The sequence below is a fragment of the Vipera berus genome (genome assembly GCF_964194415.1).
Source record: "Vipera berus genome assembly, chromosome: Z".
Classification (NCBI taxonomy): Eukaryota; Metazoa; Chordata; class Lepidosauria; order Squamata; family Viperidae; genus Vipera; species Vipera berus.
The window spans coordinates 74250847-74278137 of record NC_138205.1 but is presented as its reverse complement, the minus strand read 5'-3'; the positions used below and the strand labels follow the sequence as shown (position 1 = coordinate 74278137).

The 27291-nt window shown below is 38.1% G+C and overlaps 1 protein-coding gene across 1 annotated transcript in view; it reads left to right on the top strand.

The window, feature by feature from the left end:
* The window catches only part of BBS9 (Bardet-Biedl syndrome 9), a 245832-nt gene that overhangs the window by 46422 nt on the left and 172119 nt on the right, over positions 1-27291 (top strand). Inside the window, exons 8-16 of the mRNA XM_081343253.1 lie at positions 2939-3119; positions 4245-4374; positions 6040-6221; positions 6989-7065; positions 12170-12223; positions 15895-15991; positions 20457-20561; positions 20965-21105; positions 21205-21300. Coding sequence (XP_081199379.1) covers positions 2939-3119; positions 4245-4374; positions 6040-6221; positions 6989-7065; positions 12170-12223; positions 15895-15991; positions 20457-20561; positions 20965-21105; positions 21205-21300 — 1063 coding nt within the window. The remainder of the gene's footprint in view (positions 1-2938; positions 3120-4244; positions 4375-6039; positions 6222-6988; positions 7066-12169; positions 12224-15894; positions 15992-20456; positions 20562-20964; positions 21106-21204; positions 21301-27291) is intronic.

The window sequence follows — 27291 nt, the reverse complement described above, 5'->3', positions numbered from 1 at the left end:
CGTAACAGAGTGAGCGCCTGTTACTCGTCCCAGCTTCTGCCAACCTAGCAGTTCGAAAGCACGTAAAAATGCAAATAGAAAAATAGGGACCACTACGGTGGGAAGGCAACAGCGTTCCGTGCGCCTTTGGCGTCTAGTCATGCCGGCCACATGACCACGGAGACGTCCTCGGACAAGCGCTGGCTCTTCGGCTTTGAAACGGAGATGAGCACCGGCCCCTAGAGTTGGAAACGACTAGCACGCATGTGCGGGGGAACCTTTACCTTTACCTTATATAATTTATAAATGTATAAAATACATTTAAAAATATGAAATATAACACACACACATGTATGCCTACATACATATATTTAATTTCAACAAAAATACAAATATAGTACCAACAATAATTGTTTTACTGCCAATTTTTTGTAACGCAGTATTGGAGTGCAGCAGGGATTTATAGTATTGGCAGCTGGAGAGTTGCAAGTAGCTTATTGCCTTTTCTGGTATAAATAATCAGTGCTATTGCTTAACTACCTAACTACATATCCTAACTCTAGCCCTAACCCTTTCCTGGGAATAATCCAATTGAGCTTAATAAAGTTTTTTGTACATAGATGTGCATGAGATTGTACTATAACTTAATTTATATAGTCACAATCCTCAGTTCTGTCATGGGGTCTGTGCTGGTTTTCCTAAAAAGAGATCCTCCATATCAGTAGAGGAAAACAAGTGGTTACATTTTTGTACGTGACATAATATTAAAAGGATCTGTTGAAATTTTGAATACTATGGAAAAAGTAAGCAAAAGTTTTATTTCATGTTATATGTACAAGGTCATTATACCGTATATACTTGAGTATAAGCCGAATTTTTCAGCCCACTTTTTGGGCTGAAAAATTCCACTTCGGCTTATACTCCAGTCAACAAAAAAACTTACCGAGGACTTGTGCGCGGCCGAGGCTTTGGTGCTTCCGGGATCGCGCGCACCTCTCCCAAGCCACCGCCATCCGGAGACCTGCCGAAGTTTGGGGAGGTTTGGGGAGGTGCGCGCGCACCTCCCCAAACCTCCCCAAACGTCGGCAGGTCTCCGGACCTCCGCGCCTTGCCTGCCTGCTTCTTTCCGCAGCGGAAAGAAGCAGGCAGGCAGGGCGCGGAGGAACGGAGACCTGCCGACGTTTGGGGAGGTTTGGGCGCCTCCCCAAACCTCCCCAAACGTCGGCAGGTCTCCGTTCCTCCTGCCGACGTTTGGGGAGGTTTGGGCGCCTCCCCAAACCTCCCCAAACGTCGGCAGGTCTCCGTTCCTCCGCGCAGACCTGCCGACGTTTGGGAAGGTTTGGGCGCCTCCCCAAACCTCCCCAAACGTCGGCAGGTCTCCGTTCCTCCTGCCGACGTTTGGGGAGGTTTGGGCGCCTCCCCAAACCTCCCCAAACGTCGGCAGGTCTCCGTTCCTCCGCGCAGACCTGCCGACGTTTGGGGAGGTTTGGGCGCCTCCCCAAACCTCCCCAAACGTTGGCAGGTCTCCGTTCCTCCTGCCGACGTTTGGGGAGGTTTGGGCACCTCCCCAAACCTCCCCAAACGTTGGCAGGTCTCCGGACCTCCGCGCAGACCTGCTGACGTTTGGGGAGGTTTGGGCGCCTCCCCAAACGTCGGCAGGTCTCCGTTCCTCCTGCCGACGTTTGGGGAGGTTTGGGCGCCTCCCCAAACCTCCCCAAACGTCGGCAGGTCTCCGTTCCTCCGCGCAGACCTGCCGACGTTTGGGGAGGTTTGGGGAGGCGCCCAAACCTCCCCAAACGTCGGCAGGAGGAACGGAGACCTGCCGACGTTTGGGGAGGTTTGGGGAGGCGTCCAAACCTCCCCAAACGTCGGCAGGTCTGCGCGGAGGAACGGAAACCTGCCGACGTTTGGGGAGGTTTGGGGAGGCGCCCAAACCTCCCCAAACTTCGGCAGGTCTCCGTTCCTCCGCGCCCTGCCTGCCTGCTTCTTTCCGCTGCGGAAAGAAGCAGGCAGGCAGGGCGCGGAGGTCCGGAGACCTGCCGACGTTTGGGGAGGTTTGGGGAGGTGCGCGCGCACCTCCCCAAACCTCCCCAAACTTCGGCAGGTCTCCGGACGGCGGCGGCTTGGGAGAGGTGCGCGCGATCCTGGAAGCACCGAAGCCTCGGCCGCGCGCAAGTCCTCGGTAAGCTCCGGGCGGTCACTTGCTTCGCGTCTCCTGAGGGAAGGGGGGGCGACTGGAGCGGGCGTGTTTCCTCGCCTGCTGGGCGCCGCGATTTGCCCGGGGAACGCGCGGGCCCCGAATGGCAGTGTGGAGCGAGGAACCGGACAGCCAGGGCTTCCCCGAGAGCCGCGGCCACACAGGGTATTCCTGTGTATTCAGGCTTGCAAAATGGCGGATCGAGCCTCTGCTGGCGGCAGAGGCTTGCAGAACGGCGGATCGGCTTATACTCGAGTCAATAACTTTTTCCAGTTTTTGGGGGTGAAATTGGGGGTCTCGGCTTATACTCGAGTCGGCTTATACTCAAGTATATACGGTATCTTCTTTAATTTGCATCATTGGGTGTCACTTGTATAATTTAATATCATCCTGGCATGTGTTTTAGTACATACTTCTTTTGTTTTGGGAGCAGGGCTTACCTGATTGAAACTAAAGAGCAATTAAAACAAGGAGAAATCAAACAGAATTAAAATGCAATATTTTTAAAACATTTCTTATAATAGGCAATTTTATAGACTAGGAATAGATTAGTCTCTCATTTACCTTATGATTTGAAACCAGTCTTCTGGTTTATGAAGCTTACTTCTTTTCTTAAACAATGAAATATACTGAAATTAGTGTATGGTTTTGCTGTATAGCATTTATCACAGGTTGAAAAATAATTTTAATTGAAGTGAATTTAAAGCTACTGTTAACATGCATTCCACACTGCTATAACTTGTGTCTCTTCATGTTTTTAAGGTGGACTGGATTTCAAACATTGGGGAACAAGCCCTGGACATATCTGTTGTTTCATTTAATCAGCTTATTTCCTGCATATTTGTTCTTGGGGAGAGAAATTTTTTTTGCCTTAAGGACAATGGACAAATTCGGTTCATTAAAAAGCTTGACCACAGCCCAAGCTGTTTTCTTCCATACTCAGGTTTGTGAATAAAAGCAATGACTAGCATTTTAACAAAGCAGTTTTACAAGTTTTAATTTTAACATGGTCAACCAAGATTATACAATTATAAATATTTCTCTGTAACAATACCTTTAACCTTGAGTGCTTTTTGAGTACATACATATATTCTGTAAATTCATTACCTTATAATCTACAAATACGTGTTAGCTTTGAACTTTAGAAGTAGGCCTCTATCTCATCTTCGGTCCTTTCGCCGTGACCTTAAGACATATCTTTTCCAACAGGCCGACATGGACTGATGATAATGGGTTTTTTAATTATGATTTTAAATGTTTTTATTGGTTTTAGTGGGACTTTGACACAATTTAATTCTTTTTTAATATTTGTATTCATTTGTACTTTATTGTTGTTAGCCGCCCTGAGTCCTTCGGGAGATAGGGCGGCATACAAGTCTCATTATAAATAAATAAATAAATAAATAAATAAATAAATAAAATATCTTTCTATCCCTACCCCTACCCCTACCCCTACCCCTGTCCTATCCTATCCTATCCTATCCTATCCTATCCTATCCTATCCTATCCTATCCTATCCTATCCTATCCTATCCTATCCTATCCTATCCTATCCTATCCCTTTATTATTTAATTGCATGTACAAAATTCCTGGTCACTTACAGCAACTAAATAAATTGTTAAATGGAATACTAAAGCAGACCATGTATTCTTTAAGGGTTATTTTATATAAGGTGGGTTGTATTTGATTATGATGTTCTACATTTATTTTAGTAATATATTTTATCCATTCTGAGTAAGGGGGTTAAATTCTTAAATTGAAGCCAAATACTTACACTTTTTATTACAAAAATTGTACCATATTTCATTCTCCAAACTTTTTGTTACAAATATATTTTAATATTCCTTTCTAATTTATTATCTGAAACTACAATAGCCTCACAAAATTTGATCTTATTTGCAACAATATACAGTAGTCTTGATATTTCTAGGAGATATCCTTATTTGTACATTTATTTCACATATACTGGTATTGGTGTAACCTATAAGAATGTCTCTTGAAGAAGAAAAATAGCTAAAAGGCATATGAAAATAAAATCTTTCCCAAACTCTTTTTACATATGTTGTAGTGTCTGGGACTGCCATAAACACACTGATTGGAAATCACAACAGCATCTTACATATTTATCAAGACATGACTCTAAAATGGGCAACTCAGCTTCCTCATATTCCTGTGGCAGTACGACTGGGGAAATTACTGTACGTAACCTTAGCATAATTTTAGCTTAGAATTGTGTATGAGTGTGTGTCTGTGTGTGTATTTTCTAGAATAAAATTTGATTTTAATTTACTTGTCTTTGGCGCTTGTTACTTGTTCAGCTGTACTGCTTGATCGGATGAATTGTAATCAGAGAAAGTTTATACCATTATAAATTTGCTACTATTTGAATTATACATGTTATATTTTCTTTCTTTCAGTTCAATTAATTTATTGAAATAATTTTGTTACAATATATGTTTTAGTGTTGTGAATAACACTGATAACCATAACATGTTTTTGTTATATTTTATTTTTTTAAGGAGTTTAAAGTAGTATACATTACATTTCTTTTTCTGATGTTTATCTTATAGCAATAATTCTGGAGGCTGGTTGGATCGAGAGTAATTAGCTTCCATAGCTGAGGATGGAGCTGAATATGTATCCCTCCTGTCTTACTCCAGCACCTTAGTGTTAGCCCAATATTGTTAACCAAATATTACTGCTATCCTTTGGAGAAGATTTTTTTATTAATTATCTAGCTGAACACACTTTTTGAATGGATTCATTTTATTATCATCATGGAAGAGTAAATGTTATCTAATGTTGATGTATTGAATATAGTCTGCATTTGCTTTCATATACATATAGTTTTAAAGTACAGCATGGATGGTAGCATCTTTGAAAAAGTATATTCCTTGGTTGAAAAATACTAACTTAGAATATCTAGCTAAGGGGATAATGTGTAGGTATATCGATCACTTGACTTCTCTTTTTTTCTTTTTGTGTATTCATGGTGACTTGTCAATTTTTTATAATGGTCCTCTTTTAGTTACATCTTTCAATTGCTATCTGTCTCATAACTGAATAAGGACAACAGACAAATAGAACTTCAAGTGAATTTTTATTTTTATTTTTTATTTTTTTTTAAAAAAAACCCTCTTAAGGGAACCAATATCTTCTCACTATAGCTTTTATACAGATAAATTAGCACCAAGTTTTTTTTAAAAAAAGTCAGAAGATCCATTTAAATCTTTTCTGTGGTGTAAAGTTTATCGCTTCACTATTATTTTCAGTAGCTTAAGCAAAGATGTTAATTGAGTGGAGTGGTAGTTAGATTTCTTGAAACAAGATAGGACCTGGCAGAAGTGTTTAGGAATGTTTAGTAGTTGATAATATTTGGTGCCAAAATCTTTTTAATTCAGTATTTCAAACTGGAATTAGGAAATTAAAAATGTGGACATTAAGTATTTAAAATCACAATTAGTAGTTGAAGTGACTCCTTTTTGCAAGTGAATTTTCTTGGAGAAAACTATAATAGCCATTGAATATTGCTTTAGCCCCTTGGAAGAATATTCAAAATTAGTAGTTGCAAACCAAAGATAAGAGAGTTGTAACATTATTAATTTTTATATATTGCAGTTATTACTGCAACATGATATTTCTTTAGTTTGAGAAAGGAATATTTATTAATACATCAAAATGAGTTGCTTCTTAAAGCATCCAAATAATTGGATAATAATAATTAGTAGCATTTTTAATTTATTTCAGTATTTCTTCTTTATATGTTTATACTGTTTTAAGAAATTAAGTATTTCTTAACTGAATAGTAATAAGCATTGTGTTTATATTATTACAATATGATAATTATTTTTCTTCCTTTGCAGAAATTTGAAAGGTGTGATTGTTACACTGAGTGATAGTGGCTATCTACAATGTTCTTACCTTGGTACTGATCCTTCTTTATTTCAAGCTCCTAAAGTTGAAGCTAGGAATATTAATTATGCAGAATATGATGCAGAAATGAATAAACTTCAGAAAATTATTAAAGAAGCCAGGAAAATTAAAGGTAATTTTCATTTTAAATAGTGAAGGTAGTCTAAATGGATGTGTTTTGCAGTCTTAGTCATATTCTTCAAATGTGCCTACTTTCAGATAAAGAGAGTTGAAACTGAAAAGATGGGACTAGGTTTGCTACCTTCAGCCAAGCTATATTCACCTCTCTTTTAGGTTAGGGGTCCCCAATCCCTGGGCCCTGGCCCAGTACCTGGCCACAGTCTGTTTGGGACTGGGCCGCATAGGTGGTGGGCAAGTGCATGTATATGTGTGATGCTCCCCTCAAGCGAGTAGTGGTTACTTTCGCTCACACGTGAAGCTCCCCTTACGAGAGTGGTGGCCATCTTGACTTGAGCAGTGGCCTTTTGTGCTTATGCACAAAGCTCTCTCATGTGAGCAGCAGCTGCTTGCTCCGCATGTGAAGCTCCCCTCATGCAAGCGGAGCCTTGTGTGCAAAGCTCCCCTTGCATAAGCAATGGCCGCTTACATTTGCACGTGAAGCTCCCTTTACACGAGAGGCACAGGTTTGTACAATGGAGCAGTGTGGGCTTGCACACACCTGCCTTCCACTCAAAAGGAACTATCTCCTCTACCACCCACCGCCTGCTGGGCCAGAAAGGTTGGTGACCACTGTTTTAGGCAGCTAGGATATTGTATATGTGTCATGAATACATGAACTTAACCTTAAATTGAGGTTCCATATCTTGTAAATGTATAACTGGTTTGGATTATTTTTATTGGAATAATTATCTAAATTTGCTAATTCCTTAAATTTTTTAGATATCTTGCCTAAGTCTGAAAAAAATGAAGATTTTGCACTTGGTGTGACAGTCTTGCCTGATCTGGATTCAGTTTCTGTATGTAAATTTGAATGCTGAATTTAGATATAGCAATTGCAACAGTGCTTCTCAAATCTGGGTAAATTATTCCAAATTAGGTAAAAGTTGTTTTGCTTTGGATACTTACACAGAAACCCACTACTCACAACAGGAACATTTCAATTGACTTAAACTGCTTTACATATGTTGAGCAAAAAGAACTTTCTGATAAGCAGTTTTGGATAATGAAAGAAAACATTTGGGAAGCACTGAATTACAGGTTTCAAATGTTAATTATTTAGATAATAAATGTGTGTGTAAGTATTTAATTTGTCTATATAAATAAATATACTCATTTGTGTATAGAATTAACTGTGCCTTTAGATTTGTATGTAGTGACATAAATTCTTAAAGCATAACAGTTTCTATTTAGAAGTTTAAGATCAAAGTGGGTAGTCCTGAGATGTTTGTGATGCCTTTACTAATGAATTGATCTGTTTTTTTCCATCTACTGAAGTTTGAAGAAAAATATTGTAAAAAAAGCAGCTAGTTGTAGATGGAATCATACTTTATTGGGACAATAGACTGACTGGGGGGGAAAACTTGTCCCATCTTCAGCTGCATAGGGCAGGGGAAAGGTTTTCATTTGTTCATCTAACTCTGGCAAAAATATTACTATACAAATCACCCATAGCAAAACTAAAATTTTGATTTTGTGAAGAGATCTAAATAGCATGCTTGGAGGTAAATGACAAAGTAAAAATCCTTAAATATTTAGGCATGATTTTTCACAGCTCCTCTAAATGCAGTGGACTTCAAAACCATGACATACAAAATGCTAAAAAAAAACCACCCAAAACCCAGTTGTCACAATCCAATAACTTATATTGCACTAGAGTATCAGCAGTACTGAAAGTATTTTCAGCTAAGGTTTGGCTTGCACACATTTCTAGTGTTAGGACCTTATTCCTCCTTTATCCTTTTTGAAAGGGTTCATCCAAATTTCTAAGGGCTATACTCCAGATATCTTCCTGCATGTCAAATGTAATACTAGAGAGGGATTTCTAAGGTCAAAACAGATGCTTGACTTGCATCATAGTAAACTGGCTGAAATTACTGTTCTTTCCCACAGTTGTGAGCTCTTTCCTTATGGAGGATAATTACAAATCAACATGGGTCAGGATTATTTCACAAAAACTCCAATATCTAGGCCTTTCCATTGAAGAGCTCCTACTGATGGGCTATGAATGTGCATTTAAGCAAAGATTGGAAGTCTAATAGTAGTGAGAGAACTATTTCTGATTTGCAGAGGGTACTACTTCTAACCTTTATAATGCCCTTCCTACAGCAGTTCTGGAGGACCAATCCAAAATAGTCCCCAAAGTCCCAGACATGAGCTCAAATAGAACCCCTGTGGTTAAGTTGCCATTAAAACCACAACTAATGGATTCATGGACTCATTTTATAACTACCATGGTAAAGTATCTGGGAAATTCTGATCTCTTTTATGTATAGTTGTTACAATCAGATTAGTATGAAACAGTCTCCTTGACCATAGCTAATTCTGGTACGTATATTATCTGTAAAATTACGCAGAATTTGGCCATCCATCGATGATCTTACCATAACTGTAATGTGGTATTATATCTTGTTCTATTGTGTTCCGTTTTATTTTAATGTTTTAATTTTTAATTCTGGCCTGTGGCCATAATAAAAGTTTGATTGATATATTCAGTTCAAAGATTCTGTTCAAATAGCAAGTTGATAAAGAGATACAATGGTAACAGTTTGTGAACCCTTTTGAATTTTCAATATTTCTGCATAAATATAACATAAAATGTGATCTGTTTTTTCTATAAATCCTAAAACTAGATAAAGAGAACACAGTTAAACAAATGAAACAAAATGATGATGATAATCAGGTGTGAGTGTGGGAGATCTTGCCTTACAGAACAGATTTCTGAATATTCAGTATCAAAGTATAATCTTCCCAATACAGTTATATGGAAATGTGTCATAGGTTGAAGAAAGATTTCTAAGGATGACTGAAAAGAAATTGATACATACCAGGCTGGAAATCTTGCAAAATTATTTCCAAAGAATTTGGACTCCACCAGTCCACCGCCAGGCAGATTTTGTACAAATGCAGTTCAGTACCTTATATACTCAAAAAGACCATAGCAAGAGAAAGGCATGTGATATTCTGGGGCATCTCAAAGAAGCTAAGGTAATGTCTAAAGGCCTCTCTTGCATTCATGGATGTCAGTGTCCATGAGCATTTAGGAGAACACTGAACAATAATGTGTATGGCAGGATTGCAAGGAGAAGGCCACTACTCTTCAAAAAGAACATTACTACCCATCTACAGTTTGCAAAAGACCACATGGATAAGCCAGAAGGCTATTGGAAGAAAGGTCTATGAATGATCCAATCTTTTTGGCTTGAATGTAAAGCAGCATGTTTAGCAAAAGACAAACACTGCATTCTCGCATTAGAACCTTATTCCATCTGTGAAACATGATGATAGCAATCACGTTTTGGGCTTGCTTTGTTGCTTCTGACCACAACAACTTACCATAATTGATGGAGCTATGAATTCTGCATTGTACCAATAAAAATGTCAGTATGTAACACTGGAGAAGATATGGAAAGTAAAGTCAAAGTAGTCCCAATAGTGGTAGTAGGAGCACTTGGGACAGTAACTCCTAATGCAGGAAAGTGACTCCATATCATCTTATCTTATTTTATCTCATCTCATCTTCTCCAGTTTCTTATACTCCTTCCTGATGTTGCTATCATTTGGCATCATTACATCTATCACCACTGTTGTTTTCTGGTCTTTGTCTACTACCATGATATCGGGTTGATTGGCCAGTATCTGGCATCCATGGCAGTGGCTTTGACACTCACCAGATCCTGACCACCATCTTTCCTTCTGATGTATAGACTTTGGGTGTTAGATTTGAGGTGAAACCCTCCAGGTCTTCTCATTGGCTGTTTCCATGTCCTTTTTTGGCCAGCTCACTATACCTGCAGGGTGTCTGATAACTGGCAAGAGAATACACTTTTGCAAATACATTCTTTTGCATAATTTCTCTCAATAAATAAATGAGCAAGTATATTGTTTTTGACTGATTTTGGGGGGGTTTTCTTTAGTTTTAGGACTAATTTAGAAAAGATCATGTTTTAGGTCATATTTGTGCAGAAATATTGAGAATTCAACAGGGTTCCCAAATTTTTAAGCACCACAGTAGATGCATCAAACTAAAATGTTCTGATATAAAGTTCATAAGTGCTCTAATGTTGGAGAATGATTAGGACCTAGTTTGCTTATGCCTGTACTATTTTGATATGGCTGGCAGAGTTTTCAACTACAGCTATAGTCTAACCAGTCTAACTTTGAATAATAAACTATAATCAAGATTTATACAATATAGTTTAATTCAGTGGCAGCTGCTCCCAGATTTAAAAGCCCTATCTAAATTCTACTTTCCACCAAAAGCTATAAATTGCCTGTTAATCCATCAGCTGTTCTTGTGGAACAACCATCCTCCAGAAGTGGTGAATGCTCCAACACTGGAAGTTTTTTTTTATTGAAAAGTTTTACAATACATTTTATCTTTAACAATCCCCCCTCCCTCCACCCACCCCTACCTAACCCTCCCTATCCCTCCCCCCTATTCCCCCCTCCCCCCCGACTTCCCAGAGCTAAGTACAAGGTATAAAAACAAAGAACAATCATAAGCATCCATATGCTAACAACAATAAACTATTAAGTCTATCGCACTCTAGCTCATATGAAATGACTACAAGCAATACTAATATTACATAAAAAGGAAAAAAGAAAAGAAAAGAAAACTTATTCAAATGCTAGGTGAAACTTTTTAGTCCCATATTTGTTCTGGATATAATCAATCCACTTTTTCCACTCCATAATATAACGTTCTTGCGAATGATCTTTCAAATAAGCCGAAATCTTTGCCATTTCCGCCAGGTCAGAAACTTTTAGAGTCCATTTTTCTATAGTCGGCAGTTCCTCCTTTTTCCAATATTGACCTATTAAGAGTCTTGCTGCTGTGATTAAATTCAACATCAACTTAATGTCCACAACAGTAGCATCTGTAATTATGCCCAATAAAAACAATTGCGGACAAAACTTTATCCTTTGCTTGAAGATCTTCTGCACATTCCACCAATTTTTTATCCAAAAAGCCTTAACCTTTTTGCAGGTCCACCATATATGAAAATACGTTGCATCTTCGCCACCACATCTCCAACATTTAGGTTGATAGTTCGGATACATACTTGCAAGCTTTTTAGGATCTAAATGCCATCTATAAAACATTTTATAAAAGTTCTCTCTTAGGTTTTGGGCTTGCGTAAATTTTACGTTCCTCACCCAGATCTTTTCCCACGTGTCCATTGTAATAACTTCTTGAATATGGAAACTAATCCAGGAGAGAAGCAACCTAGAACCTAGGTCCCTTCCAACTTATTATTATTATTATTAGATCAGTGTCTCAATTCAGTTGTTATGCAAAGCTATGGTTTTTATACTGACTATAGTGTAGAATTTGCAAAAGACAAACTCAGGTTTAGAGATGCTAGTTTATTTTTGTTTTCTATTCAGTCAGCACTTGGCTTTATATCTTGAATCCTTGATCATAAAAACAACACTCTATAATGATAAATATGTGGAATTATAATTAGTCAATTCAGATGTCTATCCAAATATAAAATACATAATGAAGGGCTGCAGTGGTGTTTGAAATGAATCACTGGCTCTTTCATCCTAATTCATATGCTAAAATGACTAAACTAGATTTGAAATATATTCAAAATTATACATTTTAATTACTTTATTTTACCTTATTATATGATATTTCAAAAGTTAATTTATAAAAAGTACTATTTTGAAATATTAAATTGGCCATCAATTACATTTATTTTTGGCTATGAGACAAATCTAGCATTAAAAAGAAATATTCCGGTATATTTTAGAAATTAACTGTCATATTTTTGCTTTTTAAGTTTTGAAAGTTTTATTTAATTTAGTCTTGTCTTGTTTCATTATTTCAAATGTAGTCATCTAATAGAATAATTTTTCCTGACTGCTAATGAGTTCATTATGTTTTGCTTACAGCAAGCTATTGACAGTGAAATTAAAGCAGAGGTGATTCCTTCTGTGATGATAAAGGTATTAGCATGTTTAGTAAAATTATCTAAACCATTGCATAAATTATGTAATATAGACATAGTGTCTCAGATTGGTATATAGGAATGATTCTAAAAATTTACAGAAAGGGATTAGGGCCTTTTAATTTCTGTTACCTCTTCCTGTCTGGTCTTTGCTTTCTGTGACCTTGTACAAAAAAATCATCAGCTTGTGACCACAATTGCATCTGGAATCTTGGTTATTCAGTGAAACAGTCATTAAGACACTCTTATAATTGCTTCACTCAATGACTGTATTTCCACCACTCTTGGTTATGTTTGTTAAGTGATCTTGCAGGTTGTTAAACAGATGAAGTCCCAGGTATGGTGCTTAGAATGGCTAAGAGTTATGTTGCAGACCTTCGATTTTGCTCAGCTGAAAATCTTCCCCATTAAAATCCAAGCAGGATTTTCAGCTCACATATGCACTGGGCCTCTTGGGGCTTCCCACATATCCCTGAGGCTCCCCATACTCTTTCCATACCATTCTGCTTTTTTTTTCACTGCTTGGCTCTGCCAAAAAACCTCTGCTCCTTCTGTGCATGGAGAGGAACAATTTCAGTGGGGGCAGGAAGGTTTTCCTTTCTGTTCTTGCACCCTGCCAGAGGAGTTTGGCTGTCCTCCATGCATGAGAGAGAATTCCTTTGATGGGATTAAGAAGTGGAGCTTAAATCTTCAGGATTTCAGTTCCATTTCTGCATCCTACCGAAGGAATTCGGCTCTCCTTGTGAGTTAGCTCTTTCAGCCAGGCTCATTGCTGAGAGGGAATTCTTCAGGCAGGCAGCAGCAGTTTGCAACCTTTCTTGCCAGCTTCCCTATTGACTTTCAGGAAAAGCCAGCAGAGAAGATTGGAAATGGTGATCATGTAATTGTGGGATGCTTGGCAACTGGTCATTAGTATGATCAGATTGCCAAGCACCCAGATCACAATCACATGACTGTGGGGCTAGTTGTACAATGTTTTGTGGAAGCCAAAAATGATTTAAGGGCTGTAAAGCAACTTCCCAAGGTTGTTATAAATCTGCTCTGCCATTAAACAAATGATGAGTCAAGGACTACGTGCATTCACTATGCAGTGGTGTGGATTTGACCCAAAAGTAGCGAAAAAGGAAATATATAATGGTGAGAATTATTAAGAAGTAGGCTTGACATTTTGTCCAATAGTGTCCTAAACTTTGAAACTGATCCTGCTTTGATTTACTGACTGACTTGGTTAAGAAGAAGTGTATTGAGGGGCCCGGGGGGGGGGAGAGAACAGGAGAATTATGGTTTCAAAATTCTGGATTTGAATAAATAACATATTGGATAGAATGTAAACCTATGCTGAAGTATAGACATACCTGTATGTATGTATGTATGTATGTCTATGTATATTTTTTCTCATTAATCTGCACTCAGTACCGCATAATGACAAAGTGAAAACAGAATTTAAGAAATGTCTGTAAATTTATTAAAAAGAAAAAATGGAAATATTACATTGGCATAAATATTCAGACCCTTCACTCAGTACTTTATTAAAGCAACTGTGGCAGCAATTACGGCCTCAAGTCTTTGGGGTCTGACGCAACAAGCTTTGCACACTTGAATTGGGGGATTTTCTGTCATTCTTCCTTGCAAATCCTATCAAGTTCAGTCAGGTTGGATGGTGATCATAGGTGGACAGCCATTTTCAGGTCCCTCCAGAGTTGTTCAGTAGGGTTCAAGTCAGGGCTCTGGCTTGGCCAGTCTAGGACATTCACAGAGTTGTCCCTGAGCCATTTCTGTGTTGTCTTGGCTGTGTGCTTAGGATTGTTGTCATGTTGGAAAGTGAGCACTGTGGAACAGGTTTTCACTGAGGATATCCCTGTACTTTGCTCCATTCAGCTTTCCTCAACCCTGACCAGTCTCCCAGTTCCTGCTGCTGAAAAACCATGCTGCTACCATCATGCTTCACTATTGGGTTGGCATTGGGTAGGTGATGAGAAGTGCCTGGTTTCCTCCAGACATAACATTTAGAATTGAGGCCAAACAGTTCAATCTTGGTTTCATCAGACCACAGAATCTTGTTCCTCACAGTCTGAGAGTCCTTCAAGTGCTTTTTTGCAAACTCCAAGTGGGCTTTCATATGTTTTGAATTGAGAAGAGGCTTTTATCTAACCACTCTGCCATAAAGTTCAGTGGAGGGCTGCAATGATGGTTGTCCTTCTGGAACTCTGTCCCATCTCCACACAGCATCCCCAGAGCTCAGTTAGAATGATCATTAGGTTCTTGGTCATTTCTCTTACTAAGGCCCTTCTCCCCTGATTGCTCAGTTTGACCAGGTAACCAGCTCTTGAAAGAGTCCTGGTTGTGCCAAACTTCTTCCATTTGAGAATTATAGAGGCCACTATGTTCTTAGGTACCTTCAGTGCCGCACAAATTTTATTGTAGCCTTCCCCAGATCTGTACCTTGCAATAATCCTGTCTCTGAGCTCTGCAGGCAGTTCCTTTGCCCTCATGGCTTTTGCTCTGCTACAGTGTGCATTGTCAGCTGTGTGGCCTTCTATAGAGAGGTGTGTGCATTTCCAAATCATGTCCAATCAATTTAATTTACCACAGGTTGACTCCATTCAAGGTGTAGAAACATGTCTGCAACGATCAAGAGAAATGGGAGGCACCTGAGCTAAATTTCAAGTGTTGTTGCAGAAGGTCTGAATATTTATGTCAATGTGATATTTTAGTTTTTTTCTTTTTAATAAATTTACAGACATTTCTAAAATTCTGTTTTCACTTTGTCATTATGGGGTACTGAGTAAAGATTAATGAGAAAAAATAATTTTGAACAACTAGAATCAGGCTGTAGCATAACAAAATTGACAAAAGTGAAGGGGGTCTGAATACTTTCTGAATGCACTGTATTTGTGTGTGTGTGTGTGTGTGTGTGTGTATGCATACACATCTCTCTGTGAATAGACAAATACACATACCACATGTACACATTTACTTACACACACACACACACACACACACACACACACACACACTCCATGACCTGGAATGGGAAAGGAAATCAGATGATAGATGTAGTGTTGCTAAGTGGCAGCAACATCAGGAAGAAGGATTATGAGAAACTGGAGAAGTACCAAAACCTGAAGAAGAAACTGTAATATATATATATTGGTGACAGTGGTGGTTTGGAGCAGCATCCTAGGCTGGGAGAGTGGCTACAACAGATCCCAGGAATGATATCAGAGGTCTCTGTCCAGAAGAGTGTATTGCTCAGAACCCCAAAGTCCCAAGACAAGCAGAGATTGGGGAAGATACAGATTACCTATAAGGATGACAAGGGAATTTTTTTTTATATCTATGTGCATCTCTGTCTTTCTTTCTTTCTTTCTTTCTTTCTTTCTTTCTTTCTTTCTTTCTCTCTCTTTCTTTCTTTCTTTCTTTCTTTCTTTCTTTCTTTCTTTCTTTCTTTCTTTCTTTCTTTCTTTCTTTCTTTCTTTCTATGCTTGTGTGCGTGAACATTGCTTATATTATGTTAATTCCTGTGGAAGTACTAACTACTGATTTACTAAAGTGATGAAATAATGTTTTTGAAGTACTAAATGTTAGTTTTATATTTAGAATTATAATTTATTTAAGTAATATTTTATTATTGTCTGTAAATACCTGTCAAATATTTTGATCCAACAGATTGAAGTTGAAAGCAGACTACCAACACTTACAAAATTAACAGTATGTGTCCCATGTCCTTTAGCATTGACTCAAAACTCCTTCATTTTAGAATTAGGTAAATTGCTTATTTTGTCTATGATTGTTTGGTGAATTAAACATAGTTTAAACTCTTCACATAGATTTGTGTAATTGTTTCTATTTTTTGTGTATTTATTTACTATATATTTTTAAAGCTCAAACAAAGATTAAATATGTTTAAGCAGATACAGGTTCCTGAATTATCTCTACATTTTGCTATCTTTTTACTTTTTACTTATTTCAGATGGCATAACAGAATACAGCACTAATGCATTTGAAAAGAGCCATCATTTTTATATTCATGTTGCTGCTTCTTGCTGGGAGATCCTTGTGAGGTCCAACAGCCAGAATGTATAGACTATTTAGTCATGACAAAGTCATATTGCCCGGGGTGCACCACAAGGAGGCTAGTCTACATTATGCCACATCTTTCTACTGAATTTAGTTGATATTTTATTTATTTATTTTATTTATTTTAATTCCATTTATATCCCGCCCTTCTCCGAAGACTCAGGGCGGCTTACAAGCTTAGCAGTAGCCTTCATTAATTTTAATCTTTTTCTCCAATGAGTATTCAAGACAAGAAACAAAAATTTAAAAATATACTCCAAGGTACAACTTAAAAGAAAATTAGTACAAAATGTTTTACCAATGATATACATCATAATTTTCAAGATAAATATTTATTTTTTATTTTATTTTATTTTAATCCCATTTATATCCCACCCTTCTCCGAAGACTCAGGGCGGCTTACAATCTAAAGTACAAATCAATGTGCTTAGCAATAGCCTTCATTCTATACAGTAATAAATATCAGAAATGCCTTGAAACATTTTACCAGATGTGGGACATGTAAAAAACCTCAAACTACTGAAAGGATATACATAGTAGCCATGTTTTAGAAATTAAAAGTTTTAGAAATTAAAATTAAAATGAAATTCCAACTTTTCTTACTAGGTACAATCCAAGAAAACATGAACTAGAAATATCATAATTTACTGAGACACGTGTTTGCTGCTGTAAGAAAAAAAATTGCCCAGCACTAGAAGAAAGATATAATTCTGACATTATTTTATTGGATTGGGAACTTGGAGAATATGTAGGAATGGCAAAATTAACAATATATATTCACAACTGAAGTTTAACCAAATTTAAACAAGAATGGTTCCCAAACATAAAATATATTGTATAGCATGGCAAATTTAAACATTTACAATTTAGTGTCCAAGGTGGCTTAAATATTTATAAACATTGTAAATTAGCTGAAACACAAAAAAGAGAAAGTTAGAAACCAAATATCTTTTTTTCTTTTTTGTTGCCTATTTTGCTAGTTTCTTTTTTCTTTTTTTTTCAAGATGCACAAACAGTAGTATATAACAATATAGTGGAGACTGGGTATTAAGTTCATTTTAAGGCAGAAACCTTATTGTATAACAAATAGAGCCATTTTGGTGTAGTGGATAAAAGGCCACCCTACAAACCAGGAGACTGAATTTTGGTCTCATTTTATGCATGAATGCTGGCTAGTGACTGAGCCAATCACTTCTCTCAGTCCAACCCAATTCAGTGGGTTGTCGTGGAGAAAAAAAAAAGCTACTGCTAAGCTTGTAAGCCGCCCTGAGTCTTCGGAGAAGGGCGGGATATAAATGGAATAAAAATAAAAATAAAAATAAATAAATAAATAAAATAGGAGCAGAAGGCATTTTATGTCTGTTGCTTTTAGTTACTTATAGAGGTAATAAAGGTGGGGTAAAAATACTAAATTAATAAAATGTTTTGATGTAATTTGCAGATGCTTCTTAATGTGATACTTGGTTTTGGTATAAAAGCTAAATGTATATTAAAAATAACACTTTAAATCATAGTTAACATTGATATAGCATCTTTTCTTTTTTCTCCAGATAGAGCTTGACTTACGACTAGTTATTAACAATGGTTCAAAGTTGCTAAACAGCCTTAGAAAAGGTGCCTTATGGCCTGTGCTGCCTTTCCTTGTCTCCCCCAGTCAGGTAACTTCATTTTGATGTTTGGCAACTAGCTTGCATTTACAACTAGTTTTGCCAAACATTCCATGGCTTTCAATTACCATATGCAACCTTCTCTCCCAGCTTCCCCTGAAAGTCCAAAGCTGGCAGGGAAAGTTGAAGGCAAAGGGGAGCTCAAATCCTTTGGTGGGCTCCAGGAACATTTGAGAGCAAAAGGACTGTATGCTAGGAACAGTTCAGCTTTGCACAGCGTTAAAACTCTCCAGCAGATAGTTCTTTTGCTGTATCCAGGAAGATTACTTAATGATTGCAACCAGGAGTGCTAGGATTTTGGTTGTTGAGTGATTCAGTCATGTGGTTTGACAGTCATTTTACTCAATGAGTCGCCTTGCAGGAGAATGGGTGGAAAACAAATTTAACTAATAAATATATAAAAAATAAAACAACTGAGATTCAGATCTCATTTTTGGTCATAAATCAAGGACTACCTGTATCTTTAATGGTTATAGTACAGTATACAAAGGACGCAGTGGCTCAGTGGGTTAGGACGCTGAGCTTGTCGATCAGAAGGTCGGCAGTTTGGCGGGTCAAATCCCGAGTGCCGTGTACAGTATACCATGAATCTTTAGTCAACACTGCATACATGCATTGTATTGAAATAATATAATAAATTACATATAATATATTGCCTACAAAATATGTAGTATTACATCTAAAATGTAACAAATTAGATTAAAAATAAAACTAAATTATAAATAGCTAGAAACATGACTAAAATTAATTCTAAAACTAAAAGCATGATGAAAGTGATGCATCTTCATAGATTTTCTAAACACAGAGAGTGGGACCAAATGCTGCTTCTCAGTGTGTGTTGCATTGCTTTGGAGCAACGCAATAATTCCCCCCCATTACATGATAGAAAGTGAGACTTCTTATAGTGAGAACTATCCTTAACAACTGGAGAGATTTGTAGTAACTTGTCCATTTTTCTGTCAACCAGAAAACTTTAATTATTTAATGACAATCTATAACCCATTGGATCATGCTTTCAGAGATGCTTCCTTAGATCAGATTCTTCAATGTGTCCAACAGTGATAGAGATTCTAATATATTGATTTGATTGGAAAATGTGGGATACATTCAGAGATGTATCTGCCTTGAAAATAGCCCAATTTGAACTATATAGCCCAGTCAAACGTCAGCACAGAAAAATGTTTTATGTGATTTTGTATTATGTTATATACCTTTTTGTGATGATTTCTATTTCATAAAATGTTTTATAAAATTTTGCCAAATTTCAATGATTTCAACCTGTTTTTGGAGGGATGAGGATGACTAATTAAACTCTATTTGGAGAAGCATTCTTTTTAGTTTGGAGCTTCTGGGATCCTGCCTGGCCTGTCTCTAGCTGGGTCTAACCCAAAGTATAAGGCTATGAAGGGACTGGTTCCTGGCAGGCAAAAGATCCTCTTGCACTGCACCACAGCTGCAGGAACCTTTGCTATTACAGTTAACCCAAGGCAGTGAGATAGCTTCAGAGCTCTGTATTCCTTAAAGTTGTTGTTTTGGTGTCTCATAGTTAGTAAACAGATTCTACTGCATGTAAAGTAAAAAAAAACAGTAGTTTGCAATGCTGTATAATTAATTCCAGTTAATACTGGGACATTTTGCTGTTGAATAGATGACTAATTAACATTAACATTAACAGAGGGATAGAATCAAGATCACGTGAAGTATTAATACCACTTTACAATGCCTTGGTAAGGCCACACTTGGAATACTGCATCCAGTTTTGGTCACCATGAAGTAAAAAAGATGTTGAGACTCTAGAAAGAGTACAGAGAACAGCAACAAAGATGATCAGGGGACTGGAGGCTAAAACATATAAGGAACGGCTGCTGGAATTGGGTATGTCTAGTTTAATGAAGAGAAGGATGAGGGGTGACATCATAGCAGTGTTCCAATACATCAGGGGCTGCCACAAAGAAGAGGGAGTCAAGCTATTCTCCAAAGTGCCCAAAGGCAGGACAAGAAGCAACAGATGGAAACTAATCCAGGAGAGAAGCAACCTAGAACTAAGGAGAAACTTCCTGACAGTTAGAACAATTAACCAGTGGAACAACCTGCCTCCAGAAGCGGTGAATGCTCCAACACTGGAAGTTTTTAAGAAGAGACTGGACAGCCATTTGTTCGAAATGGTATAGGGTTTCCTGCCTGAGCAGGGGGTTGGACTAGATGACCTCCAAGGTCCCTTCCAACTTTAGTATTATTATTAATTATGATTTTAAATAAAATATTTGACAAATTTCAGTAATTTCAGGGTTTTTTAAATTATATACTGCTTTTTTACATGAAAAAGACATGTAAATAGCATTAAAAGTCTTTTTCAATATAGGATAAAGAACGAATGAGTAATGAGTTGCAACTGAACTGAGGTTTTTTTGTTATAATTTCATAGACAAATTTCTCAGTCTCTTTTTCCAATTTACCTTTTCATTGTTTTGTTTGTGTTCACAGAATCTTCTGTATCTAAAAGAGTTGTACTTTCTGCTTTTCTAAAAGGGAACTATCTACCAGCAGATTTGGAAGGTAGTGTTATAGCATCATACAATACTGCAACAGGTAAATTATTAGAGAATATAAATAAATGATAAAATAATTATAGTAGTTTATTTGAAAATAATTCTTTATATAACATTTTATGTCTTAATGTCTTTGTAGAAACATTTGTTAGCTACTTTATAAAATAAAACATTGAAGTATAATATACCATATCAATTTTACCTTGGTCTTTCTTTCTGTGGGGATGGGCACCATGTTATCTTTTTATGTTCTAAAAACAGCTATGTATCTTATGTAGGTGTTAGAAGTATTACTGAAAATGTAGTGTTGCAGCATAATTTTCTCTTTCCCTTATAAATTAAACATAAAAAAAATCAAAACTGACACCAAAGATCAGGCTTAGAGATGCATTATTGCCTGTCCCTCGAATCAGGGTATTTTATATATGAATGATTTATTTCAGGTGCACCAAGGGTTGCCCAATCCAAATTCCGATTACCTTTGCGGCTCATTTGTTTTCCTGCTCAGCCTTCAAAAACAGCAAGCCAGAAGTTAACTATTGATACCAACAAACCTACAGTCAGCCTTATTACTCTTTTTTCAGGTAAAAATTCAAACAATAAGCCTTTTTAATAAAATGCCTGCAATAACGAAAGAAGTTTGGAAGAAATGATGCAAACTGTTTTTCTTCTTTTTCATGTAGACTTTGCTGATCAAATTGATGAAGATCAACTTAATGTGTTAGGATTTCAGTTATTAGCTGGCTCCAGAGTCACTTTACTTGCTTCAAAAACATCTCGTGAGTATCTGATTAATTGAAGTAATTCAGAGTTGGGATTTGTATTAGATTATACAAGAACTATTCCTAAGATCTAGATTTGGTTAATTTTAAAATGTGGTTTGATTAATATATGCTATAACAAATCCATGTAAGACTGGAACATAAAAATCATTAGTTGTTATGTAAAGTATACTTTTGTATGAAAAAAGACCAATGCATGAATTCTGAGTCCCACTCAGTTGGTATTCATAAATTATGGTATTTCATTAGATGGAACTGTGATGGTATCCATGGTGAAAAAAGTCCAGCATGTTTAATAATCATATTAACAATGTTCATTATGCATGTGGATATATATATATATATATATATATATATATATATATATATATATATATATATATATATATATATATATATATATATATATATATATATATATATATATATATATATATATATATATATATATATATATATATATATATATATATATATATATATATATATATATATATATATATATATATGTTGTTGTTGTTGTTGTTGTTAGCTGCGAAGTCGTGTCCGACCCATCGCGACCCTATGGACAACATTCCTCCAGGCCTTCCTGTCCTCCACCATCTTCTGGAGTCCATTCAAGCTCACGCCCACTGCTTCAGTGACTCCATCCAGCCACCTCATTCTCTGTCGTCCCCTTCTTCTATTGCCCTCGATCTTTCCCAGCATTAGGCTCTTCTCCAGTGAGTCCTTCCTTCTCATTAGGTGGCCAAAGTATTTGAGTTTTAGCTTCAGGATCTGGCCTTCTAAAGAGCAGTCAGGATTGATCTCCTCTAGGACTGACCGGTTTGATCGCCTTGCAGTCCAAGGGACTCGCAGGAGTCTTCTCCAGCACCATAGTTCAAAGGCCTCAATTCTTTGGCGCTCAGCCTTTCTTATGGTCCAACTTTCACTGCCATACATTGCAACTGGGAAGACCATAGCCTTGACTATACGCACTTTTGTTGACAGGGTGATGTCTCTGCTTTTTAGTGTGCTGTCTAGATTTGCCATGGCTTTCCTCCCCAGGAGCAAGCGTCTTTTAATTTCTTGGCTACAGTCCCCATCTGCAGTGATCTTGGAGCCCAGGAAAACAAAATCTGTCACTACCTCCATTTCTTCCCCATCTATTTGCCAGGAATTGAGAGGGCCAGTTGCCATGATCTTGGTTTTCTTAATGTTAAGTTTCAACCCAACTTTTGCACTCTCCTTCTTCACCCGCAACAAGAGGCTCTTTAGTTCTTCTTCACTTTCTGCCATTAGAGTGGTATCATCTGTGTATCTTAGGTTGTTGATATTTCTTCCGGCAATCTTAATTCCAACTTTTGATTCATCTAGCCCTGCCTTTCTCATGATGTGCTCTGCATATAAGTTAAATAGGCAGGGCGACAGTATACAGCCTTGCCGGACTCCTTTCCCAATTTTGAACCAATCAGTGGTTCCGTGTCCAGTTCTCACTGTTGCTTCTTGACCCGCATATAGGTTTCTCAAGAGACAAATAAGATGGTCTGGTACTCCCATCTCTTTAAGAACTTGCCACAGTTTGTTATGATCCACACAATCAAAGGCTTTAGCATAGTCAATGAAGCAGAAGTAGATGTTTTTCTGGAACTCCCTAGCTTTCTCCATGATCCAGCGTATGTTGGCAATTTGATCTCTAGTTCCTCTGCCTCTTCGAAATCCTGCCTGCACTTCTGGTAGTTCTCGATCCACATACTGCTGAAGTCTAGCTTGTAGGATTTTAAGCATGACTTTACTAGCATGAGAAATGAGTGCAATGGTGCGGTAGTTTGAACATTCTTTGGCACTGCCTTTCTTTGGAATTGGAATGTAAACTGATCTTTTCCAATCCTGTGGCCACTGTTGAGTTTTCCAAATTTGCTGGCAAATTGAGTGTAGCACTTTTACTGCACTGTCTTTTAAGATTTTGAATAGCTCAGCTGGAATACTGTCACCTCCACTAGCTTTGTTGTTGCTCAGCTTTTCTAAGGCCCACTTCACCTCACATTCTAGGATGTCTGGCTCGAGGTCAGTGACCACATCATTGTGATTATCTGGGACGTTAAGCTCATTCTTGTATAGTTCTTCTGTGTAATTTTGCCACCTCTTCTTAATCTCTTCTGCCTCTGTTAGGTCCCTGCCATTTTGGTCCTTTATCATGCCCATTTTTGCATTAAACGTTCCCTTCATCTCTCCAATTTTCTTGAAAAGATCTCTGGTCCTCCCTATTCTATTGTTTTCTTCTATTTCTTTGCACTGTTCATTTAAGAAGGCATTCTTATCTCTTCTAGCTATTCTCTGGAATTCTGCATTCAATTGGGCATATCTATGTTTTTCTCCCTTGCCTTTCGCTTCCCTCCTTTCCTCAGCTATTTGCAAAGCTTCCTCAGACAGCCATTTTGCTTTCTTGCATTTCTTTTTCTTTGGGATAGTTTTGGTTGCTACCTGTTGTACAATGTCGCGAACCTCTGTCCATAGTTCTTCAGGCACTCTGTCTATCAGATCTAATTCCTTAAATCTATTTGTCACCTCTACTGTATATTCAACAGGGATATGATTTAATTCATACCTGACTGGCCTAGTGCTTTTCCCTACTTTCTTCAGTTTAAGCCTAAACTTTGCAAGGAGAAGCTCATGGTCTGAGCCACAGTCAGCTCCTGGTCTTGTTTTTACCGACTGTATAGAGCTTCTCCATCTTTGGCTGCAGAGCATATAGTCAATCTGATTTCTGTGTTGACCGTCTGGTGATGTCCATGTGTAGAGCCGTCTCTTGGGTTGTTGGAAAAGAGTGTTTGCTATGACCATCGTATTCTCTTGACAAAATTCTATCAGCCTGTGCCCTGCTTCATTTTGTACTCCAAGGCCAAACTTGCCTGTTATTCCAGTTATCTTTTGGCTTCCTACTTTAGCATTCCAATCCCCCATGATGATAAGGACATCATTTTTTGGTGTTACTTCTATAAGGTGCTGTAGGGCTTCATAGAACCGGTCAATTTCATCCTCTTCAGCACTGGTGGTTGGGGCATAGGCTTGGACTACTGTGATATTGAATGGTTTGCCTTGGATTCGAACTGAGATCATTCTGTCATTTTGAGGATTGTATCCCAGTATTGATTTTCCTACTCTTTTATTGACTATGAAGGCTACTCCATTTCTTCTGAGGGATTCTTGCCCGCAGTAGTATACCTGATGGTCATCTGAATTAAATTCACCCATTCCTGTCCATTTTAGTTCGCTGATACCTAAGATGTCGATGTTCAGTCTTGTCATCTCTTGTTTGACCACGTCCAGCTTTCCTTGATTCATGGATCTTACATTCCAGGTTCCTATGGAGAAAAAATCTTTACAGCATCGGACTTTCCTTTCACCACCAGACATATCCACAGCTGAGCGTCCTTTCGGCTTTGGCCCAGTCGCTTCATTCTTTCTGGCACTACTAGTACTAGCCCTCTGCTCTTCCCCAGTAGCATATTGGACGCCTTCCGACCTGAGGGGCTCATCTTCCAGCGTCATATCGTTTTGCCTTTTGGTACTGTCCATAGGGTTTTCATGGCAAAGATACTGGAGTGGGTTGCCATTTCCTTCTCCAGTGGATCACGTTTTGTCAGAACTCTCAGCTATGACCTGTCCGTCTTGGGTGGCCCTGCACGGCATAGCTCATAGCTTCATTGAATTACGCAAGCCCCTTCGCCACGACAAGGCAGTAATCCATGAAGGGGATATATATATATATATATATATATATATATATATATAAGCCACTATTCAATGTTTGCCATCATAGTCAATTTGCACCAAAGATCTGGAAATATGTCAACATCTCTTGCAACCAAAATTGTTTCAACATTTTCATGTCAAAACCCATTTCCTTTCTATCTATTTACGCATTTACTATCGTATTCTCAGTTATTCTATTTGTTGCATCCTGTCTTCTACTTACTTCTATTCTACAATAGCTGGTATTACTACTTATCAGCTCAAACTGGCCAACTTCTCTGGTACCTTACATAAAAAGGAAACAACAACAATCCAACATGACAACCAAAGTTGCATGTACTCCATTGCATTAAAGTTGGCAAAGGATCCTCCATCCTAGGGCAAGATTTTAAGCTGGGTTAATTTATTGAGTCATAGTACCATGTTACATTATACCTCAATGACTCTCATGATAGCCTCATGCATAAGAAATCTAGTTAGGGAAAAAGTGATTTCACTGTACACAGAAAATGAATCAAGGTTAAAAATATGTCTGATTAATGTAGCACTCATAAGAGACACCTAGAGTGCCACTAGACAAAAACAAAAAGTGAGGCTGACCAAGAATATATAAGTGTCCATATTGGAACTTACCTTACGGCGATAAGGGTAACAAAGCATAATTACTTTTCTGCCCTCATTGCATCTGTAAATAGTTGATCAGTGGCCCTGTTTTGGGTGACCAGATCCTGGTTAAGGAGAAGCTGGGGAGTCCTTGCAGGGTCACTGTGAGCAGTATTCTTAGCATCTATCAGAAAAAGTTGCTCAATGATTGAGTTGATCAATCTACTCAGTCTACTGTGTAGATCCTTTGGAGGAGAGAGATGCATTTGAGTCTTGTTATCTGGGGTTTGAGTCTTGTTATCTGAAGTTCAAGATAGTTGCTCTTGAGGAAGTAGACAGAGTCCTTTGGCTGTAGACTCAGCCACCTTAATTTTGGATCCATGGTGGTTGGTTGGTTGATTAAGGCATCCCAAGAGTAGCTTGTTGTTAGATCCAAGCAATGACTAATCTCTCTTTGGTCATACTTGTCTATGACCTTTGGAGGGCTCAGGAAGGAGATGGTACAATCACCCTGGCTTTCTTGGATCTCTTACAGGCTTTCAATATTATCAGCCATGATATTTTTCTGGACTGGCTTTGAGGGTTGGAAGTGGAAGACACTGTGTTTTTACGGTTCTTGTTCTGTGGCCGATTTCAGTCGGTGTTGGTGCAAGAAGAGAGTCAAACCTAACCCATGCAATATGGGATGCCTTAGGGCTCAAGCTTTTTGTCACTCCTTTTAATATCTATCAGTATACAAATATTTTATATTTCTACTCCTAGCAAGACAGGAGATCTTGTGGTAGTGCTGGTCATGTGGAGACTGTAAGGGTTCAGATGGGGAGGAGATGGCTTTGACTCAATCCTGGCAAGACAGATTGGTTTTGGGTTTGTGGCTATCCCTTCTGCTTCAGATGATATTTCATCTTTGAATCTGAATAAGGTGTTTTGTGGCACTCCTCCAGGCTGGGTGAAATTTGTAGGTCCTCCTAGACTCATACCTTCTGCTTAAGGAGCAGGCGGCAGCTGTGACACAAGGACTTTTGCACAGATTTGTCTGCCAGTTGCCATCCCTTCTTAAATTGGGAGGCCTTGCTCACTGTCACTCATGCCTTGTCACTTCCCTTTTGGATTACTGCAACATGCTCTACCTGGGGTTGTTCTTGAAGATCACCTGGAATCTACAACTGATCCAATGCGGTGGCATGCACAGTGATGGGTATCTTTAGATTTCTTTATGTAACATCTCTGTTGTGTGAGTTTCACTGGCTCCTGGTTTCTTTCCAGATGAAATTCAAGGTACTGGTTATTACCTTGAAAGCCTTATATGACACAGGACCAGGTTATTTGTGGTACTGTATCTCCCTAAGCCTAGGACTTATAGCCATCCTGTCAGATCAGATAGGGTGGGCATATTACTAGTCCCTTCCCTTAAACATTGCCATCTTATGGGATCTAGAAGAATGTGTTTTCCACTGCAGCCCTACTCTATGGAACACCTTTCTCTCTGAAGTTTGGCAGGCCCCATCCTCCCAGCCTTATAAAAAGCATTTAAGGCAGGCACTGGGATAGGGTGAGATTGACAAGAAAACTTATTAGTGCAGGGCTTTTCAACTAGTGGTACGGGTACCACCTGTGGTACATTGGCACCTGGCGGGTGGTACGCGACCA